The sequence below is a fragment of the Rattus norvegicus genome, chromosome 13, assembly GCF_021556685.1.
Source record: "Rattus norvegicus strain SHRSP/BbbUtx chromosome 13, alternate assembly SHRSP_T2T, whole genome shotgun sequence".
Lineage (NCBI taxonomy): Eukaryota > Metazoa > Chordata > Mammalia > Rodentia > Muridae > Rattus > Rattus norvegicus.
The window spans coordinates 70,818,649-70,834,079 of NC_141546.1; the positions used below are offsets into that span (position 1 = coordinate 70,818,649).

The 15,431-nt window shown below is 42.1% G+C and overlaps 1 protein-coding gene across 12 annotated transcripts in view; it reads left to right on the forward strand.

Annotated features, from left to right (window-relative positions):
• Tor1aip2 (torsin 1A interacting protein 2) overlaps nucleotides 1-15,431 on the forward strand; it is a 31,347-nt gene that overhangs the window by 4,534 nt on the left and 11,382 nt on the right. The window contains exons 1-3 of one of the 12 annotated variants that reach the window (XM_087580849.1): nucleotides 279-388; nucleotides 431-521; nucleotides 9,721-10,057. The exons of 1 other annotated variant lie outside the window; for it this stretch is intronic. Coding sequence is in view for 2 of the 11 variants with exons in the window: in NM_001165896.1 (NP_001159368.1) it covers nucleotides 10,306-10,701 (396 nt within the window). In the remaining 9 variants the exon portion in view is untranslated. 12 annotated transcript variants of the gene reach the window in all.

Genomic DNA, 15,431 nt, shown 5'->3' on the forward strand with positions numbered 1-15,431 from the left:
GTCTCTTACTTTTCTGCCCTCGTGTGGTTTTGTAAGCTTTGTATTTCAGGTTATTATAAGGGACGAGGTGGTCAGAGTCTTGCAGCCTGTTTACATAGTCACTTCAGCCTTGAGAAATAGTGCTGGCTGTGGCTGGAAGGCTTGCACAGAAGCTTGTGCTAACGTTCTAGGAAGTCTAGTGGGAGGAGCTGGGGGAGGTGGGGCCAAAGGACTACCTATCCCAGCATTCCGCGGGCTCCTCCCTGCGGAGCTCACGTCACGTGGGCGGTACAGGCGACATTCTGCCGTGGCGGCTGGGGGTTGCAGACCAGCGCTGTGGAGCAGGAGGGACAGCCGAGTGGCGCCGCTGATCCTGACTGTCCCATATTTTAAAACCTGGCTGGAAATTGTAAGTAAGCAAAACGAAAACACAACTTTAACATTATTTTAGTGTCTGAACTACTATTTTCTCCTTTCAAAAGGTCTTTGAAAAAGGATCCCTCCCCACCCCCACCTCCCCTACGGCACAAACAGAAATCGAGGTAGGTTGGGATGGGTCTGTAATTTCCGGGAGGGTGCAGAAAACATACCTGGAATCTTTCAAGCATAAAACGAAACAAGGTGAGAGTAGATTTTTGATACGGACTGTAGATGAGAGGTAAGATTACTTAAAAGTTTTCAAATGTAAACCAGAATTCTTATTGTAAGAGTTCATTTCTCTTATTTCGCTGCGTAAGGATTCCAGTAATCTTCTAATCCTTAAAAGATAGAACAGTTAAGTTTTTCAGTTAGTAACTAGTAATGCTGAAATGGACAAACTTTGAAACTCGGAATTACTTTACTTACCTATTTATGTACTCAACTGTTTCATACCCAGCTTTTTAAAAAAAACAAAAAAACTTCTTTGAACAAAATCTTTGGTAGTCTCTACTTTGTCAGATTTTATGCTTGTTTATATAGATCCAGGGATGTTAACTTTTCTAATTAAATTTGCCTGTTTTGTTTGCCTTACCTCCCCCTCCCCCCACCGTGAAGGTAGTTTCTGTTTCTGGCCCTGGCTGGCCCCGAACTCCTGCCTCTGCCTCTGGAGCGCTGGGATCAAAGGCATGCACTACCACACCCAAGTGCCTGTCCTTAGGTTTAAAAACCGCTTATTTAAATGTATAAGAGGGTTTTGTTGGGTTTTTTGTTGTTTTTTTAAAGGCTGCGTGCAGCGAGGACCCAGGACTACCAGTTTTATATACTGTATAAGTCCTTTGCAAATAGAAAATGATTTAAGTAAAGAACTTCCGCAGTAGACAAACTAAAAATAAAAAACGTTCTAGGAAGCCTTTTGAATAGCTTAAAAAAAACAACCTGAGGTTGTGTATGAAAACTTTGAGGCCCTTAAGTAGTGTTGTTGATCTGGATGCAGAGTCCACCCCCAGATAAGGAGGTTTGTTGCAGTTATCATGTGACCTTAGCTGACTCATTTACTCTTTTTTTTTTTTTTAGTAGTTTCCCTCCTAATGTAGAGGTACCACACCTAGAGCTTCTGTAATAAACAAGTAACCAGAATTTAGCTGGTCACTTGAGGAGTAGGGTTTTTGGTTAGTTTGCTTGTTTTGTGGGTTTTTTTTTTTTTTAGTTTATTTTTCTGAGGTAGGATCTCTGTATTCTATATCCCTGGCCTCCCTGGACCCCTCTATTAAGCCAGTTTAATGTGACCTCAGAGAGCACAAGCCTCTGCCTCCTCAATAGAGAGTTGTGCCACCAGCACTTGACTGTTGTAGTTGTGCATTGCGTCCTGCACGTAGTTATTGTAAACCATCCCAAGGAACTAAAGTGCCCCTTAAATTTCTCAAGGGGAAATTGGTTTAGAGAAGCTTTGTCTGCCTTTCAGTTTCCTATTAAGCTTCAAGGCCACTATGAAAAGCACACACACACTTGGCTTTCTGCAGCCCACACCCTCGTGGGTCTGAGTTTCCAACACCCTTGTCAATTGACCTACAAGTGGTTTTCCAGTGTAGTTCTCATATTTTATCATAAGCTTTGCACAGTAAGACAAGCGTTTGTCAGTAAGGGTATCTTGAACAGTGACTGTATACGTGGACTTTGGAATCATAACTGATCGGACTTCCGGTACTATCTGAGGATCGTAGGACTTTGGCAGATAACTACTTCTGAGCCTGTTTCCTTAGCAAAGTGGAGAACTGTAGGGTCATTTAGAATATTTAATGAAATCATTTATGTACAGAAGTAAAAACAGCTATTATTAATTGGGTTTTTTCCCCTGTATAAAATATTAGAAGGATTATATATAGAATATGATTTTGGTAACCCAGATTGAAATGAAAAAAGTTCATCTGTAATTTTGTAACTTCTACAGGTCAAATCGTATTGCTTTTTAGTAACTCTGCTTTAGTACTTGACAAAACCAAATTTAAAATGTTAGCTTTTGCACTCTGAAGGTGTAGATAGGTCTAACAGAGCTACCTGGATTTGCCTCTTTCTATCTTGATAGAACAAAACAGCAGGGCTTTAAGTATTGCAGGTCCACTTAAGAGCGCCAGTGTTTGAGACCTTTCTGTGTGCTTCAGTAGGGCTACATGCTGCTCTCATTTAAGTGTCGTGCTGCTTTCCACCGTCTAGGTGGTGGCATTGCACTGGTTGTTACGAACAGCTGCAGCATCAAGATGGAATTCTAGTTAGCCCAGAAGCAGCCATTCGGGTTCAGGCAGAAAAGGAGATTGCCGTCGGTCAGTATTTGTAGACTTTCTGTGGATGTCGGGCCATTCTACATTCATCCTAGGGATTGACTTCAAACTTCTCTGCACAAAAGAAATGGTGTTTATGCTTTGACTATTTGGCCCACCATTTTAACATTTTATAGGGAAATAAAAGAAGAAGAAGATAAAAATACAATTTAGACTCAGGGCGTGGTGCAGATTTTATTTTATTTTATTTTTTTAGGACGGGGTTTCTCTGTGTAGCCCTAGCTGTCCTGGAACCTGTCCATAGGTCAGGCTGGCCTCCAACTCAGAGATTCTCCTGTGTCTGCTGAGTGCTGGATTGAAGGCCTGGCCCGCCTACCCACTTCTAAGTTGTTTTCTCAAAAAGAGTAATAAGCATGGTATTTTATAGTAAAGGGAACTAACTTTTCTTTAAAGAGAAATGTTTTCTTTAAATGTTAAACTTTGTGGGACCTGAGTTTAGATCCCAGTGTAGGAGTAAAAAGTCAGGTGTGGCTTGTAACTGCAGGCTTGCCTTGTAACCTCAGGCTAGCTCCAGATTCAGCAACTTAACCCTGTCTCAGAGGGTCATCTGGCATGAGACCCATGGGGTTTTTTTTGTTTGTTTGTTTGTTTGTTTGTTTTTGTTTTTTTTAAGATTTATTTATTTACTTAATGTATATAAGCACACTGTAGCTGTCCTCAGACACACCCAACCCCATTACAGATGGTTGTGAGCCACCATGTGGTTGCTGGGAATTGAGCTCAGGACCTTGAGAAGAACAGTCGGTGCTCTTAACTGCTGAGCCATCTCTCCAGCCCCCGACCCATGGGTTTTTAAGAGAGTCAGGTCTAATGGGTCTCAGGGATGGTGTGTCTAAATTTGTAGTTCAAACAAACTCCCAGGAAGTGGAATGATTCTTGGCTGATTAGTTGAGTATAGTAAAGAAGTGAAGGAATGGTGGTAAACTGGGTCCAGTAGCACCAACCTTTGTTACTAGCTACTTAGTAAGCTAAGAGAGCAAGATTTTAGGTTTAGGGACCACCAGAGCAACATGATGAGGTCCTGGTTTAACAACAGAAGTTATTGTCTTAATTGTTACTTTGATGGTGCCTCCCCAATAGAAGTGGATGTTCAGATCTTGGATTTTGAAAAGCTTATTGGAAGGATAGGGGTCGGCGTTGAGAAGTGCCTAATGGCCAAACTGAAACAATGTGAACCACAAAGAATGGTAGTGTGACATTTAAACCCATAAACTGTACTCAGGGGTCACTTACTGACTAGGTCAGTGATAGAGAAGGGATGAGTCACTGGTAGAAGTTGAGTGGACAGACAGCAGGCAGGTAAGAAGGAAATAGGAAGGCAAATAGTATGCAAGCATTACTAAAGTAACTGTAATGCTAGCGGGGAAAGGTAGAGGAGAGTCAGGATAGCTATGGCGTCTCAGAGCGTCTCCCCTGAGGTAATCATTAACTACAAATGAGAAAGGAATGGATGGTGGAGATAGCACACAGACCTGGTGGTCAAGGTCCATGCTCCATAAGACAGGGACAGCATGAACCTAAGTAACATGCGTGACACCTGAGGAGGACACATTGTTTCTTCAGGTTTGGTTATTCTTGAGAAAAATATCTAATTTTTTCTTTCAAATCATGATAAAATATTACACAAACTTAAAGTGACAGACTTTCTCCAAACTGACACTGTTCTTCCAAATTATCAAGGTCACAAAAGACAAGGTAAGAGATTGAGGAAAAGTAAGAACTAGATGTAATGTGATCTGTTTTAAACATGAAGATTCTTTCCAAGTTCTTGAAGTTTGCTGATGCCGATTTCAGATAATCCAGCCGTTTAACATAAGATTGGAGGTTGCGAGATACTCAAACTGTAGAGTATAGGAAGGTGCCAGCTATCAGGTAAGGCTTTATCTCAGGAAGTTAGTCCTTTTATTCCCTGTTTCCCAAAGGCAGTAGGGAGAATATGAGGTCTGGGTGATTCCCTCTACAAGGGGAGCCACTTTGATCTAACAGGATCCTGTCTTGGAACCTAGAACAGAAAGGAACATTCATTAATGGGGAAACTGGTGACATTTGAATGTGACTTCATTAATAGACTTAGCAGTATTAAATTTCTTGGTTTAAATAATGGCACCTTGATACTGTATGAATTATATAAGGTAACTAGATCATTTCTGAAACTCTTCTGTAAGTTTGAAAGTATTTAAAAATAACTCTCTAGTAGTAAGCTGGTGGGACCACATAGGTAGCACACAGCCAAGGGCAGCTTGGTCTCTACATAGCTAGTTCCAGCCCAGCCAGAGCTACATAGCCTTGGAGTAGTGGGGATGGATTGGGAAGGGTAGAAACAGGAAGACTGCTGACTACCAGCCTGTCCCCACCCCTATTTGAGTGAGAGACCCTATCTCATAAAGAAGTAAGACATTAATCCCAGCATCGCGAGATAGAGGTGGTCCTGGCAGCTCTGAGTTTGCAGTTCAACAAGGTTACATAAAGATGCACAAGTAATCCTGTGACCCTAGTATTCAGAAGGCTACGAGAGATTATCAGTTCAAACTTGGGTTCCATAACAAGACTCTCCAGAATAAAAGTGATTATGGAAGTTGAGGTAAAAGTGGGGGTCATGACCCAGTATCACTGTGTATAATGCCAGCACTCATGAGGCTGAGGCAGGAGAGGCACCAACTGAGGCCAGGTTGTGCTACTAGGGAGATCTGGGCATTAAAAATACCACCTGAGTCAGTTATGCAGCCTAGAATTAGATTTCTCAGCAAATTCGTGGATCCTTTGTGCATCACTGTTGTCCTGTAAGTTAGCAGGAACCAGAAGTGGTGTGAGAGTCATCAAGGGATTTGGTGTGAGATGGGAAAAGATTTTCTTTTTGCACTCAGAAAAATGTCTTAACCAGAAGTATGTATAGTATCTGAACTGCTCCAGGCGTCTAGTTTCTGTTACAAAAAGTCCCTAAGAGGAGGTAATGGAGTGCTTTGCCCGCTCGCTCTCTTAAACTTCCCTTTCAAGCGTCCGAAGCCCTTGTTATCAGTTAGTGAAGCAACAATACCTGGGATATTTCAAGACTAGAGCAAGTTACCTGGATGCAGCCACCTAGTACAAATAAAGAAGTAAACAATTTTGACACCAGGTCAAGAAGCTGCCCATAAATTTGGTTTGGCGTTGCTGTTTTAAACTGAAACTATAGACAATCTGAACAGGCAGGGCAGAGTAGATCCAGCTGTGCTCATAAGGTCTAAAATAGCTCTTTATGCTTGGTCTCCCTTCCCCATGAGTGTACGAGCCACGCGCATGTGCACATGCGTGCTTGCTTGGCTGCGTGCACACTCACACCTGTTCTGTCTGTCAGTTCCTGGAGCAAAAGAGCAGTCGCAGCTGTTTCTCGCCTAGCATTTTTAGTTGTCCACTCTTGTGATGAGGAGCACGTGTGCTCAGTAGTGAGGATTATAAATCCGTACTTCCTGTCCCATCTATTAGAACTAGATGTGAAGTGGGAAGCTCTCGTCATTTTACTTTATAAACCTTAGTGAGACAGTGATGACTCTTTACTATATATAGCCTTAGAATTCCCAGGGGAAAATACTTAAAATGATAATCCCAGAAAAAAATCAAAACATTAATTGTTTTTAACTTTAAAAGTCTGTTCATTTTATTTTATGAGTGAATGCTTTACCTTTATGTCTGTCTGTACTACATTCATGTGTGGTGCCTATGGAGGTCAGAACTAGAATTCTGGAAGTTCTGGGAATGGTTTCCAGTCCTTTAAGAGCGGCAGTCCTCTTAAGCATTCAACTGTCTCTCTGGCCCCTCAAAGGTTCTTTTGTTTTTTTGTTTTTTTGTTTTTTTTTTTATTTGTACACAATCTATAGATCAGTAGTATCAGTGGCGGATTTGGAGTCGGGGCATGGTGGCACACATTTTAATCTTGGTGCTTATGTGGCACAGGCAGGGGGATGTCTGTTAATGTGGGTAGCTTTAGGTCAGTCAGGCTATACAGTGAGACCTTGTCTCAAAAACAAACCAGCAAACAAGTAAAGCAGATAGGTGTTAGGAATGTAGCTCAGCTGGTAGAGTGCCCACCTATCGTGAATACATTATGGGTTCTTCCCTCAGTACCACATACAATTAGAGGTGGTGGATATGCCTATAGTCCTGCCATTCCTGAAGGCCAACATAGAGGAACAGAGGTCAAAGCTATATTGAGTTTGAGGCCAAAGTGAGCTGCTATATGAGATGACTTAGTGGTATTAGAATGCTGGCTGCTCTTCCAGAGGACCCAGGTTCTAGTCCCAGCACCCTTGTGGTATCTCACAAATGTCTGCAATCAGTCAGTTTCAGAGAATCTGGTACTCTCTTCTTAACTCTGTGGGCACCAGGAGTGCACTACACATAAATTTACACACATAAAATCTCAAGGAACAGGTAGATTTGGGAATTTCATACTAACATTTATTAATGAGAATGAGACAGGATCAGAATAGTTAAATTATTTACTGCCTGGAAAGTTCACTCCAGAGGGTTGAAGTAGAATTCAGTTTTTTGGTTAGGGCTGGTTAGAATTTGCAGTCCTAAGTGCTCAAACAACAAAAACCAGAACAGATCTTTGTCTTATATACACACTATATGTTCGGGTTACATGGAAGCTTTTGTTTTAGTTTTGGCCCACTGTGTTTGATCAGTCATTTTGTTTAGAAATGCGAGGTGTGCCGGCTTTGTCTATATACCTTACTAAATGTCCTGTGACATCTGCGTGGCTCTTTTTAAATCCATTTAAAAGTCAGGAAGCCTTCACATCTATAACACTGATTCCAATCTGTACTCGGGAAGTGTAGACGATTATTTTCCTTGTATGTGTAGTAGTCGACATTGGGCCTCACGCAAGGCAGTGTTTTACTGTGTTTCCATGAAGACACGTGTCCTTAGAATTTTGTAAGAGAAGAAACCGTACATACTCTCTATAGGCCCCCTCCTTTCATCTTTATTCTGCTTTTAGATAAGGAGGGACTCACTGTGGCACCTAGGCTGTCCTGCCTCTGTCTCTGAGTACTGGGCTCCTCTGTATCACAGCTTTGATACCTACTTTGCTTCTGAGCAGTGTCCCTGCCTCTTGTCCTCTGTATAAAGGCTAGTTTTGCCTGTTTTTCTCTCTTACTGCTGTTTCTGCTATTTTGAGTTATAAAGTAACGAACAGAGATACCGTAAGCCATTAGTATTTATGATAAGAGAATGGTTTTCTCCACCAAGTTACAAGAAGAAAAAGTGGTCTCAGTGGTCAAGCACTTGCTTAGCACATATGAGGCCCTGGATTCAACTCCTCTGTGGGGTAATAGAGAAGAGATTGTATTAAACGCCACATTTTGGACTTCCTGTTTGTCAGTGTGTTTGTTCTGTGGCAGGACGGACGTTTAGCCTTCAGTCTGCCCATACACTGGGCTACCATGGAGGCTTTAGTTCCACCTTTAAAGCGCTTGTGAGAGTCTCTCATGAATATATTCCTAAAGGTACAAGCAGGTTAATTTGCCGAGTTGTCCTGTTCATTTATACTCCTGTCATTAGAGTACAGGCATTCAGACTCTCCTTTATTTGCACGTACTTTCTGAAGACTGGCAAGATGGCTGAAGGGGTAAAGGAGCTTGATGCCAGGCCTAACAGCCTCCTTGGGATTCACATCCTAGTCCTCTAACCTCCGCATGTGTGCTGTGGCATGTCCACATCCACATCCATACACAAAACAAATAAGATAGAAGAATATGTCACAGAGATACTCGTGAGAGGGGACGAAATCCGTGTAGTAAGGAAAGCACAAAAATGCTGGCTGCTTATGCTCTGGTGACAACACAGCAGCAGCAAACCCAGCCAAGTTGTATGTAGTTTCTGGGGAAATAAGCCCAGAAAGGTTCAGGTCGAAGAGATGAAGTAGTATCGAGGGAGTCCTGAGAGTCTCATGATTGACATAAGGCTATGGGCTTGATCCTGAGGCTTTGAAATAATGGTAGTGAAGTTGCCAGTGTTGGGATCAGGTCTTTCCATGAGCATTTTTTGGCTCCCTCTTCATTCCTGATCTATCAGATCTATCATTGTAAGTATAAAGAATGAATGAGAGGCTGGTGATGGGTGGTGGTTGGAGATCTGGAGCTCTCTTTTGATTCACGCTGTAATAGTCTGAAGGGTCAGAATGGCTTGTCTAAATGAGCAACAGTGAATTATTTGGTTTTATGTATATGAGTAGTACACTGTAGCTGTCTTCAGACACACCAGAAGAGGGTGTCACATCTCATTACAGGTGGTTGTGAGCCACCATGTGGTTGCTGGGAATTGAACTCAGGGACCTCTGGAAGAGCAGACAGTGCTCTTAACCTCTGAGCCATCTCTTCAGGCCCGTGCATCCATCTCTTGATCCCTGTGCCCTTGCCTACCTTGTGTGTTGCATCCAGGATCTTGAGAATGGCTTAGGTCTATTGCTCATTCAGGGTTTTACGTGTCATCTCAAAATGGCAATGTGTGTCAGCCTGTATGATAAATTCAACTGTGAGACTTGCCCCTTTTTTCAGCTTTTAAAAGAATTTTTAACTTCTTATGGTTAGCTGCTTAAAAATGCTGTCTAATAATTTGCTAAGATTTTTCCTGGTTGGTTGAAGCCTGTGTTGGAAAGGCTGTCACAGTTAAGGCTGCCCTCATGTTATAAAAGGACACCATACGGTGCCTATTTCACAGAAGTGATAAACAGATCATTCATTCCCAAATACAGAGGTAGAGAAAACAAAACAAAAAACAAAATCACACTAACCCTCAGATAAATCCTAAGTCAGTCAAAACCCATCCTGGTGTCCAGAGTTAACTTCTAAATAGCTTGGCATAGTTTGACCTAAATTAAGCTGTGGGGAACCCCATAAGACTATTGTCATCTACCTTGACTGTTGCACATATTCCCGAATGCATGTTTGTAATGCTGTGAGCAAGTGCAAAGCCCATGAGTCGTCTGAAGTTTTATCATTTACAGGTGTGACGCATTCCCAGACCGTCCCCCAAACTCAACACCAGCAACTTCTCTGTGACTGGGTCCAGATAAAGGTCCTTTCAAGACTGACGTCACTGGATCTACTCCACCAGGTCTTCCTGACCCTACTGTATCACTGTAGTGTTTCTGGCGAGACTGCCCGCACCAACAGAAGACTCACCGGATCCACCAGCACATCTTTCACCAGCAAGCATCTTACCAGCAGAGCACAGCCTCTGTATGATTCTGCCTCCAGCTGACACTGACAGGAAAAGGCATCCGGCTTGGATTAGAGGCCTGGCTTTCTTTAGAAGGAGCTATTCTGTGATCTGTGCTGCTAGTAAGTGACTGACGTGTTGTAGACTGGACTGGTCCCTGAGTACAGAGACTGAGTTGCAATTGAGTGAAGAATAAACAAGATCTGGAAGAACAGCACTAAGGTGCAAGCCAGGTTCAGCAGTCCAGTATTGCTGCACTGACAAGTGGCTAAAGGAAACTGTAACGGGACTGATTGTCGCTTACTGCTTTCCTCTCTGTCATTGTTGCTTTTTGTTGTTCCATTGCTTTGTGTTGTCTTTCTAAGCCCAGATGTTCTCTGATAATTCACACTGCCCTGATTGTGGGCAGCAGTGGTTCCCTAGTTTAGAACTAGGCCACTGGTTGTACCAAACTGAACTTGTTGAAAATGAATGTTACCAAGTGTTCTTAGACCGTATTAACAGGGCTGATTATTGCCCTGAATGTTACCCTGACAATCCTGCTAACAGAAGCCTTGTTCTGCCTTGGTCTTTCCCACTTGAGTGGGCACCTCAGAATCTCACCAGGTGGACCTTTGAGAAAGCTTGCCATCCATTTCTTCTGGGCCCTCCACTGGTTAGAAAAAAGATACATGACTCCAGGGTAGCTGGGTTTAATCCTGCGTTACAGTTAATCTTGAGCAGAACAGACAAAACCTTAAACAAGAAACTTGGCCAAAGCAAGTGACTTCTGTAACAGAATCATGGAGACTCTCAAGGGCTTTGTGTTCATAGCCTAGTGGAGGAGAAGAATTAACTTGTTTCTGTTTTCCTTCTCTTTTTCTTTCTTAATTTTTTTTAAGGTGCTGGGGATTGGATCTGGGTGCCTTGTGCATGCTAGGCAAGTGCCCTTCCACTGAGTTAAAACCAAGGCTCCCCTTTCTAAGGCTGACTCAGACTGCTGTCACTACTCTGTCAACTGCTTCAATCGTTGGGTCTGCTTCTGTGGTCTATGCATATTTTAGCATAAATTTAGTTGAAATGGCAGCCAGTGTATTTACCTAGACCCACACTAACCTATAGCCCCTATAAATGCTTTAGAACTACCTGGCCCCTCCTGAAAATTGCCACAGCCTAAGTATTGACAAGATAATGTGGTCCTAGCAGGGAGGCCCCATGGTGTATGCCTCATTAAGTGTTTTTCTATCAGTACCTGTTATGAGAACATGTTCTTGTAGCTGGATTCTAGATTATTCTAATAAATTTTAATACACTACATTGTTCTAATTTTCTCTAATATATTGATCAATAATGAGAGATGTGTGTATGTACATGTAAATTTTTTTTCATATAGATAACCATTCTTTGACACTGTTTTATCCTCAGTGTAAGTATTACAGTGTTGATAACTGGTCCTGTCACATACTATTTGGCAATACCTACACAGGTTGCAAAAGATGTGTTAATGCTACCAGTTTACAATTATTCGTCTCTATATAACCAAAGACTGTCTTGTCTTGTGGTGACGGAACTCAATGGCCTCCCATGGAAGGGGAATTTATAACAGATGATAAAGCTTGACTCCATATAATTGAAGAATAATTTAGACCTAGTGGATGCTCTGTCTTAAACATAAGAATGTGCTGTTGAACCTCAGCCACATTCTAGGATTCATTTGGAGTTAAGCAGCTTAGACGAAGCCCCTGGAAACATCCAAGAAGCCACTGAACATTTTAAAATTCCAGGTGAGCCAGTGCCTGTGTAGAAGCAGAAATGTCAAGGACCCGGGTTCTTCTCTTTCCTCTCTGGGGTCTTTATAGTCTCTGTTCTCGTGACAGTTTTTAAATGGGTTCAGTATGGTTTGTTGTGCCAGATATTTCCATTGCAACCAGAAGCAGGGGGCACCTGGCTTGCTTTCTTACACGTCTTAATTTGGAAATAAAATCTTCTTAAAGCGACTCGGCAGATTATTTTTTTAAATGTCATTAGCAGGTACTGGTTCATACGCTAGTGTGAGAAGAGTGGCCTTGCCCTGATATGGCACATCACCTCCGCTGATAAAACTGAGATCCCTAAAGTGGGGAAGTGGAGGGCTGGTTGTTGATATGCAACGAATCTTGCTTTCCACCCGTGAAACCTGGCTTTTGTTTCTATAAAGGATGGAGTCTAGTGAGCCACTGCTATGTCTGTCATGGTGGAGGTTCTCTCTTGGTATAAAAAGTGTGAAGTTAGTTGTTGATTGGCAATGAGGTACTTATTCCCTTACTGTTTATCCTAAAACATACTTTTTAGAGGCAAGCACTATTGCCTCCTCATTTTTTAGTTATTAATAATGTCTATGCCTCAAGGACACAATGCTAAGATTTACCTATATGAGATTTAAATATTAGCAAAATAGAAACCAAACTTTTAACCAACTAGATTCAGAGAATTTATACCATTGAGTTCTTGAAACAAACAGTGACTAACAGTACTTGTAAGTTAAATCTGTTAGTCGGGAGAATTCTGTGGGTTAGTATGTGGACCCTACATGGAGACTTCATTAGTACACTTGGCTTAAAAGGACGGGAGACTGGTGAGCTCTCATAACGCTGTAAGGGCAAGTTGAGCAATTCACCGGAACTGTCCTGACCTCTGCAGCACTTCCGGGTTATAACATTGTGTAACAGCATGAGTATATGAGCCAGAGAAAGGACTGAAGAAGTAGTCATTTTTAGTATGAATATTCATATGTGACATTGCACACACAGAGTAGTATCAACAGCTTGTGGAGGAGCTACACTGAGCAGAAAGGAAAGCTTGAAGCTTTTGGTAGCCAAGGTCTTTGGAGTTTTGTTTGTCTTGTTTTTAAGTATTAGATTAGGACTTTATAGTAAATGTGAATAATGGATTTTAAAATATGATTTGGTTAAATTCTAATGATTAAAATCAAAATCATCTGAGATACTCTGTTCCAGCTGTATGTGTTACAGTCTCCATAGTGTGAAGAGTTGATTAAAATATACATCATAGTAACATCTAATGACATCACTTCCTACTAAAATACACATCATAGTAACATATCTAATGACCATCACTTCCTATTTTCTGGCAGATTTGGGAATAGAAACATTGGGGCAGACTGGAAGAAAATACTTTCCCCAGGGAGACTGCTCTTATGGGATGTGGGTGACTGAGATTATACTGTCCAGGTTACAGGGAAAGGACCCTCAGCCAAGAAATACGGTAATCTCAGGCCATAGCCTTCAAAGAACACGACAGCCTATATATCATGGCTGGCTAAAACAATTAAGTCCGAAAACTACCCTTTTCCTCTTGAGACAGGATCTCTAGGGACCAGACTGGTCTTGAATTCACCGAGAGCTGCCTGCCTCTGCCTCCCAAGTGCTGGGATTAAAGGCATGCGCCACTAAGCCCGTAAAAACTGCTTTTGTGAGAGAGAGAATAGCTCTTCAGCTTCTGGGTTCCATTGTGATTTGGATATTATTAAATGGCCTGGGCATTTTAATGGACTTCAAGTATGTGACAGTGATAGTGCCTGCCTCAGACTGTCGTGCACTTGACCATCACGGGACACACAAAGTTCAGGACAATGAGGCAGAAAATAGAGAAAAGGGCCAAATCATAGCCAGTTAGAACTCGATGCTTCAATTGTCAAAACTTAAATCTGATGGCAGGACAAGATTGATCTTGGGCGGCAAGACTGAATAGTAAGCCGTGTTGTCTCGGGTATGAAGCTTGAGCAACCTGAGAGACAGGTGACCCAAGATTGATACAAAGATCTTTTGGATCTTAACTGTTAAGTATGAATGTGATAGAAATTGGTGTTACCAGAGACTTTCTACAAGGTTGAAATAAACATTTTGGAAACTGTTACAGATCTGAGCTGGGCATGGTGGCCCAGGCCTTTAATCCCAGCACCCAGGAGGCAGAGGCAGGTATAATTCTTTGGTCTACATCGTAAGCTCCATGCCGTCCAGCCACCTTGTCTTGGGGGTGGGTTAGAGGGGTGTTAAATCTGCTGATTTACTCAGACTCTGTATTAGAGTCCCAGTCCAAACCAAGATCACTGTACTAGGGTCAGGGACCTTTGCAGTGTTTTCTGGGGCTCTTTTTGGTTTATTGGGGTTTCTTTAGGGTGATGGTTAAAACATCGGGTGCCATAGGCAGACTGCCTGACCTCAGATCCTGACTGCCTTTAGTTGTGTGTTCTAGAGCAAGGTTCTTAACCTGCATCTTGGTTTGGAAAGTTAAGAATTACAATAGTTTCGACTTTGTTCAGTGTTGAAAAGATCGAGTTATGTGTTTGGCTCCTGGCACGAAGAAGGCACTCTTAATGATCAAAAACAGCATTCGATAAATAGTGACAATCACACTTGTTAGATATGCTGTGTTCTCAGGATGCTAGAGCAGGAAGGCAAATTGTTTCATGTCCAAGGTAGCATGTTTTTTACCCGTTCTGTTGAGAGCCTTATTATCAGGGCCCACTGCTATCCACTTGAGATGATGTCATTCGTGTCTAAACTTCTATCCAGTAGGGGCTCATGGTCTTTTGCTCTCTTTATACTGAATTTTATTCCCAACCCCATGGTCTTTGCGTCCTGGTACCTAGCCCTTCCCTTCTGTTCCTATCTTCTCCAAATCTGTCTTTCCTTGGTTTCCATAGGTCCCTTTGGCAACACCAGAGACTTGTAGAACATGAAGGATGAGCATGGTCCAGCAAGGCCCTGTGAGTCCTGGTTTTCCTCCACACAGGGATGGAGTTTCTCCGTCATCTTTCCAGCTTGTTACAGAATGTGCAGGCAGCTGTGCTTGAAGCTTCTGGGGTAGAAGTTCACCCCATGTGCTCTTAGGGCCTTATGGATACAAAATATATTTCATTATTTTTGTCGTGTGTGTGTGTGTGTGTGTGTGTGTGTGTGTGTGTGTGTGTGTGTGTGTGTGTGTATACCCATGCACTGTGGTGGCTAGCAGAGAAAATCAGTTGTTTTTCTTCATCAGTCTTCATTTACTGTTTTGACTAAGCCAGCTGATCAGCAGGCTTCCATTCTGTCACCCAACCTTGGGGATTTGAACTCAGGTCAACTTGTTCTCACCCATTACAACATCTCCCTTACTTACTATTCGTTTCTGAAAATTACTAATTACCTTAAACACAGAGAAAATGCCAGGACATAAACATTTGTATGTCCCAATCTGAAAGACATTTTGTCTTAACATTTGTCTTAACATTTTGTCCCATTTGCCAGAAAAATGTAAACTCCCATTTAGTATAGTTTCCATGAGTGGAGAGTGACTCTTAAAATTGTAACCAGTTCCACACCCTGAAGAAGATCAAGCAGAATGATCAGGGTTACAGGATCAGGATTAAAGTGGACATGATCCTGAGAGACTTGAGCCAAGTTTTACTTAAGTAGAAAAATGAATTACTATGGGACACTAAAAACCAACATTTCACAATTGAACTTGGAAGAAGTT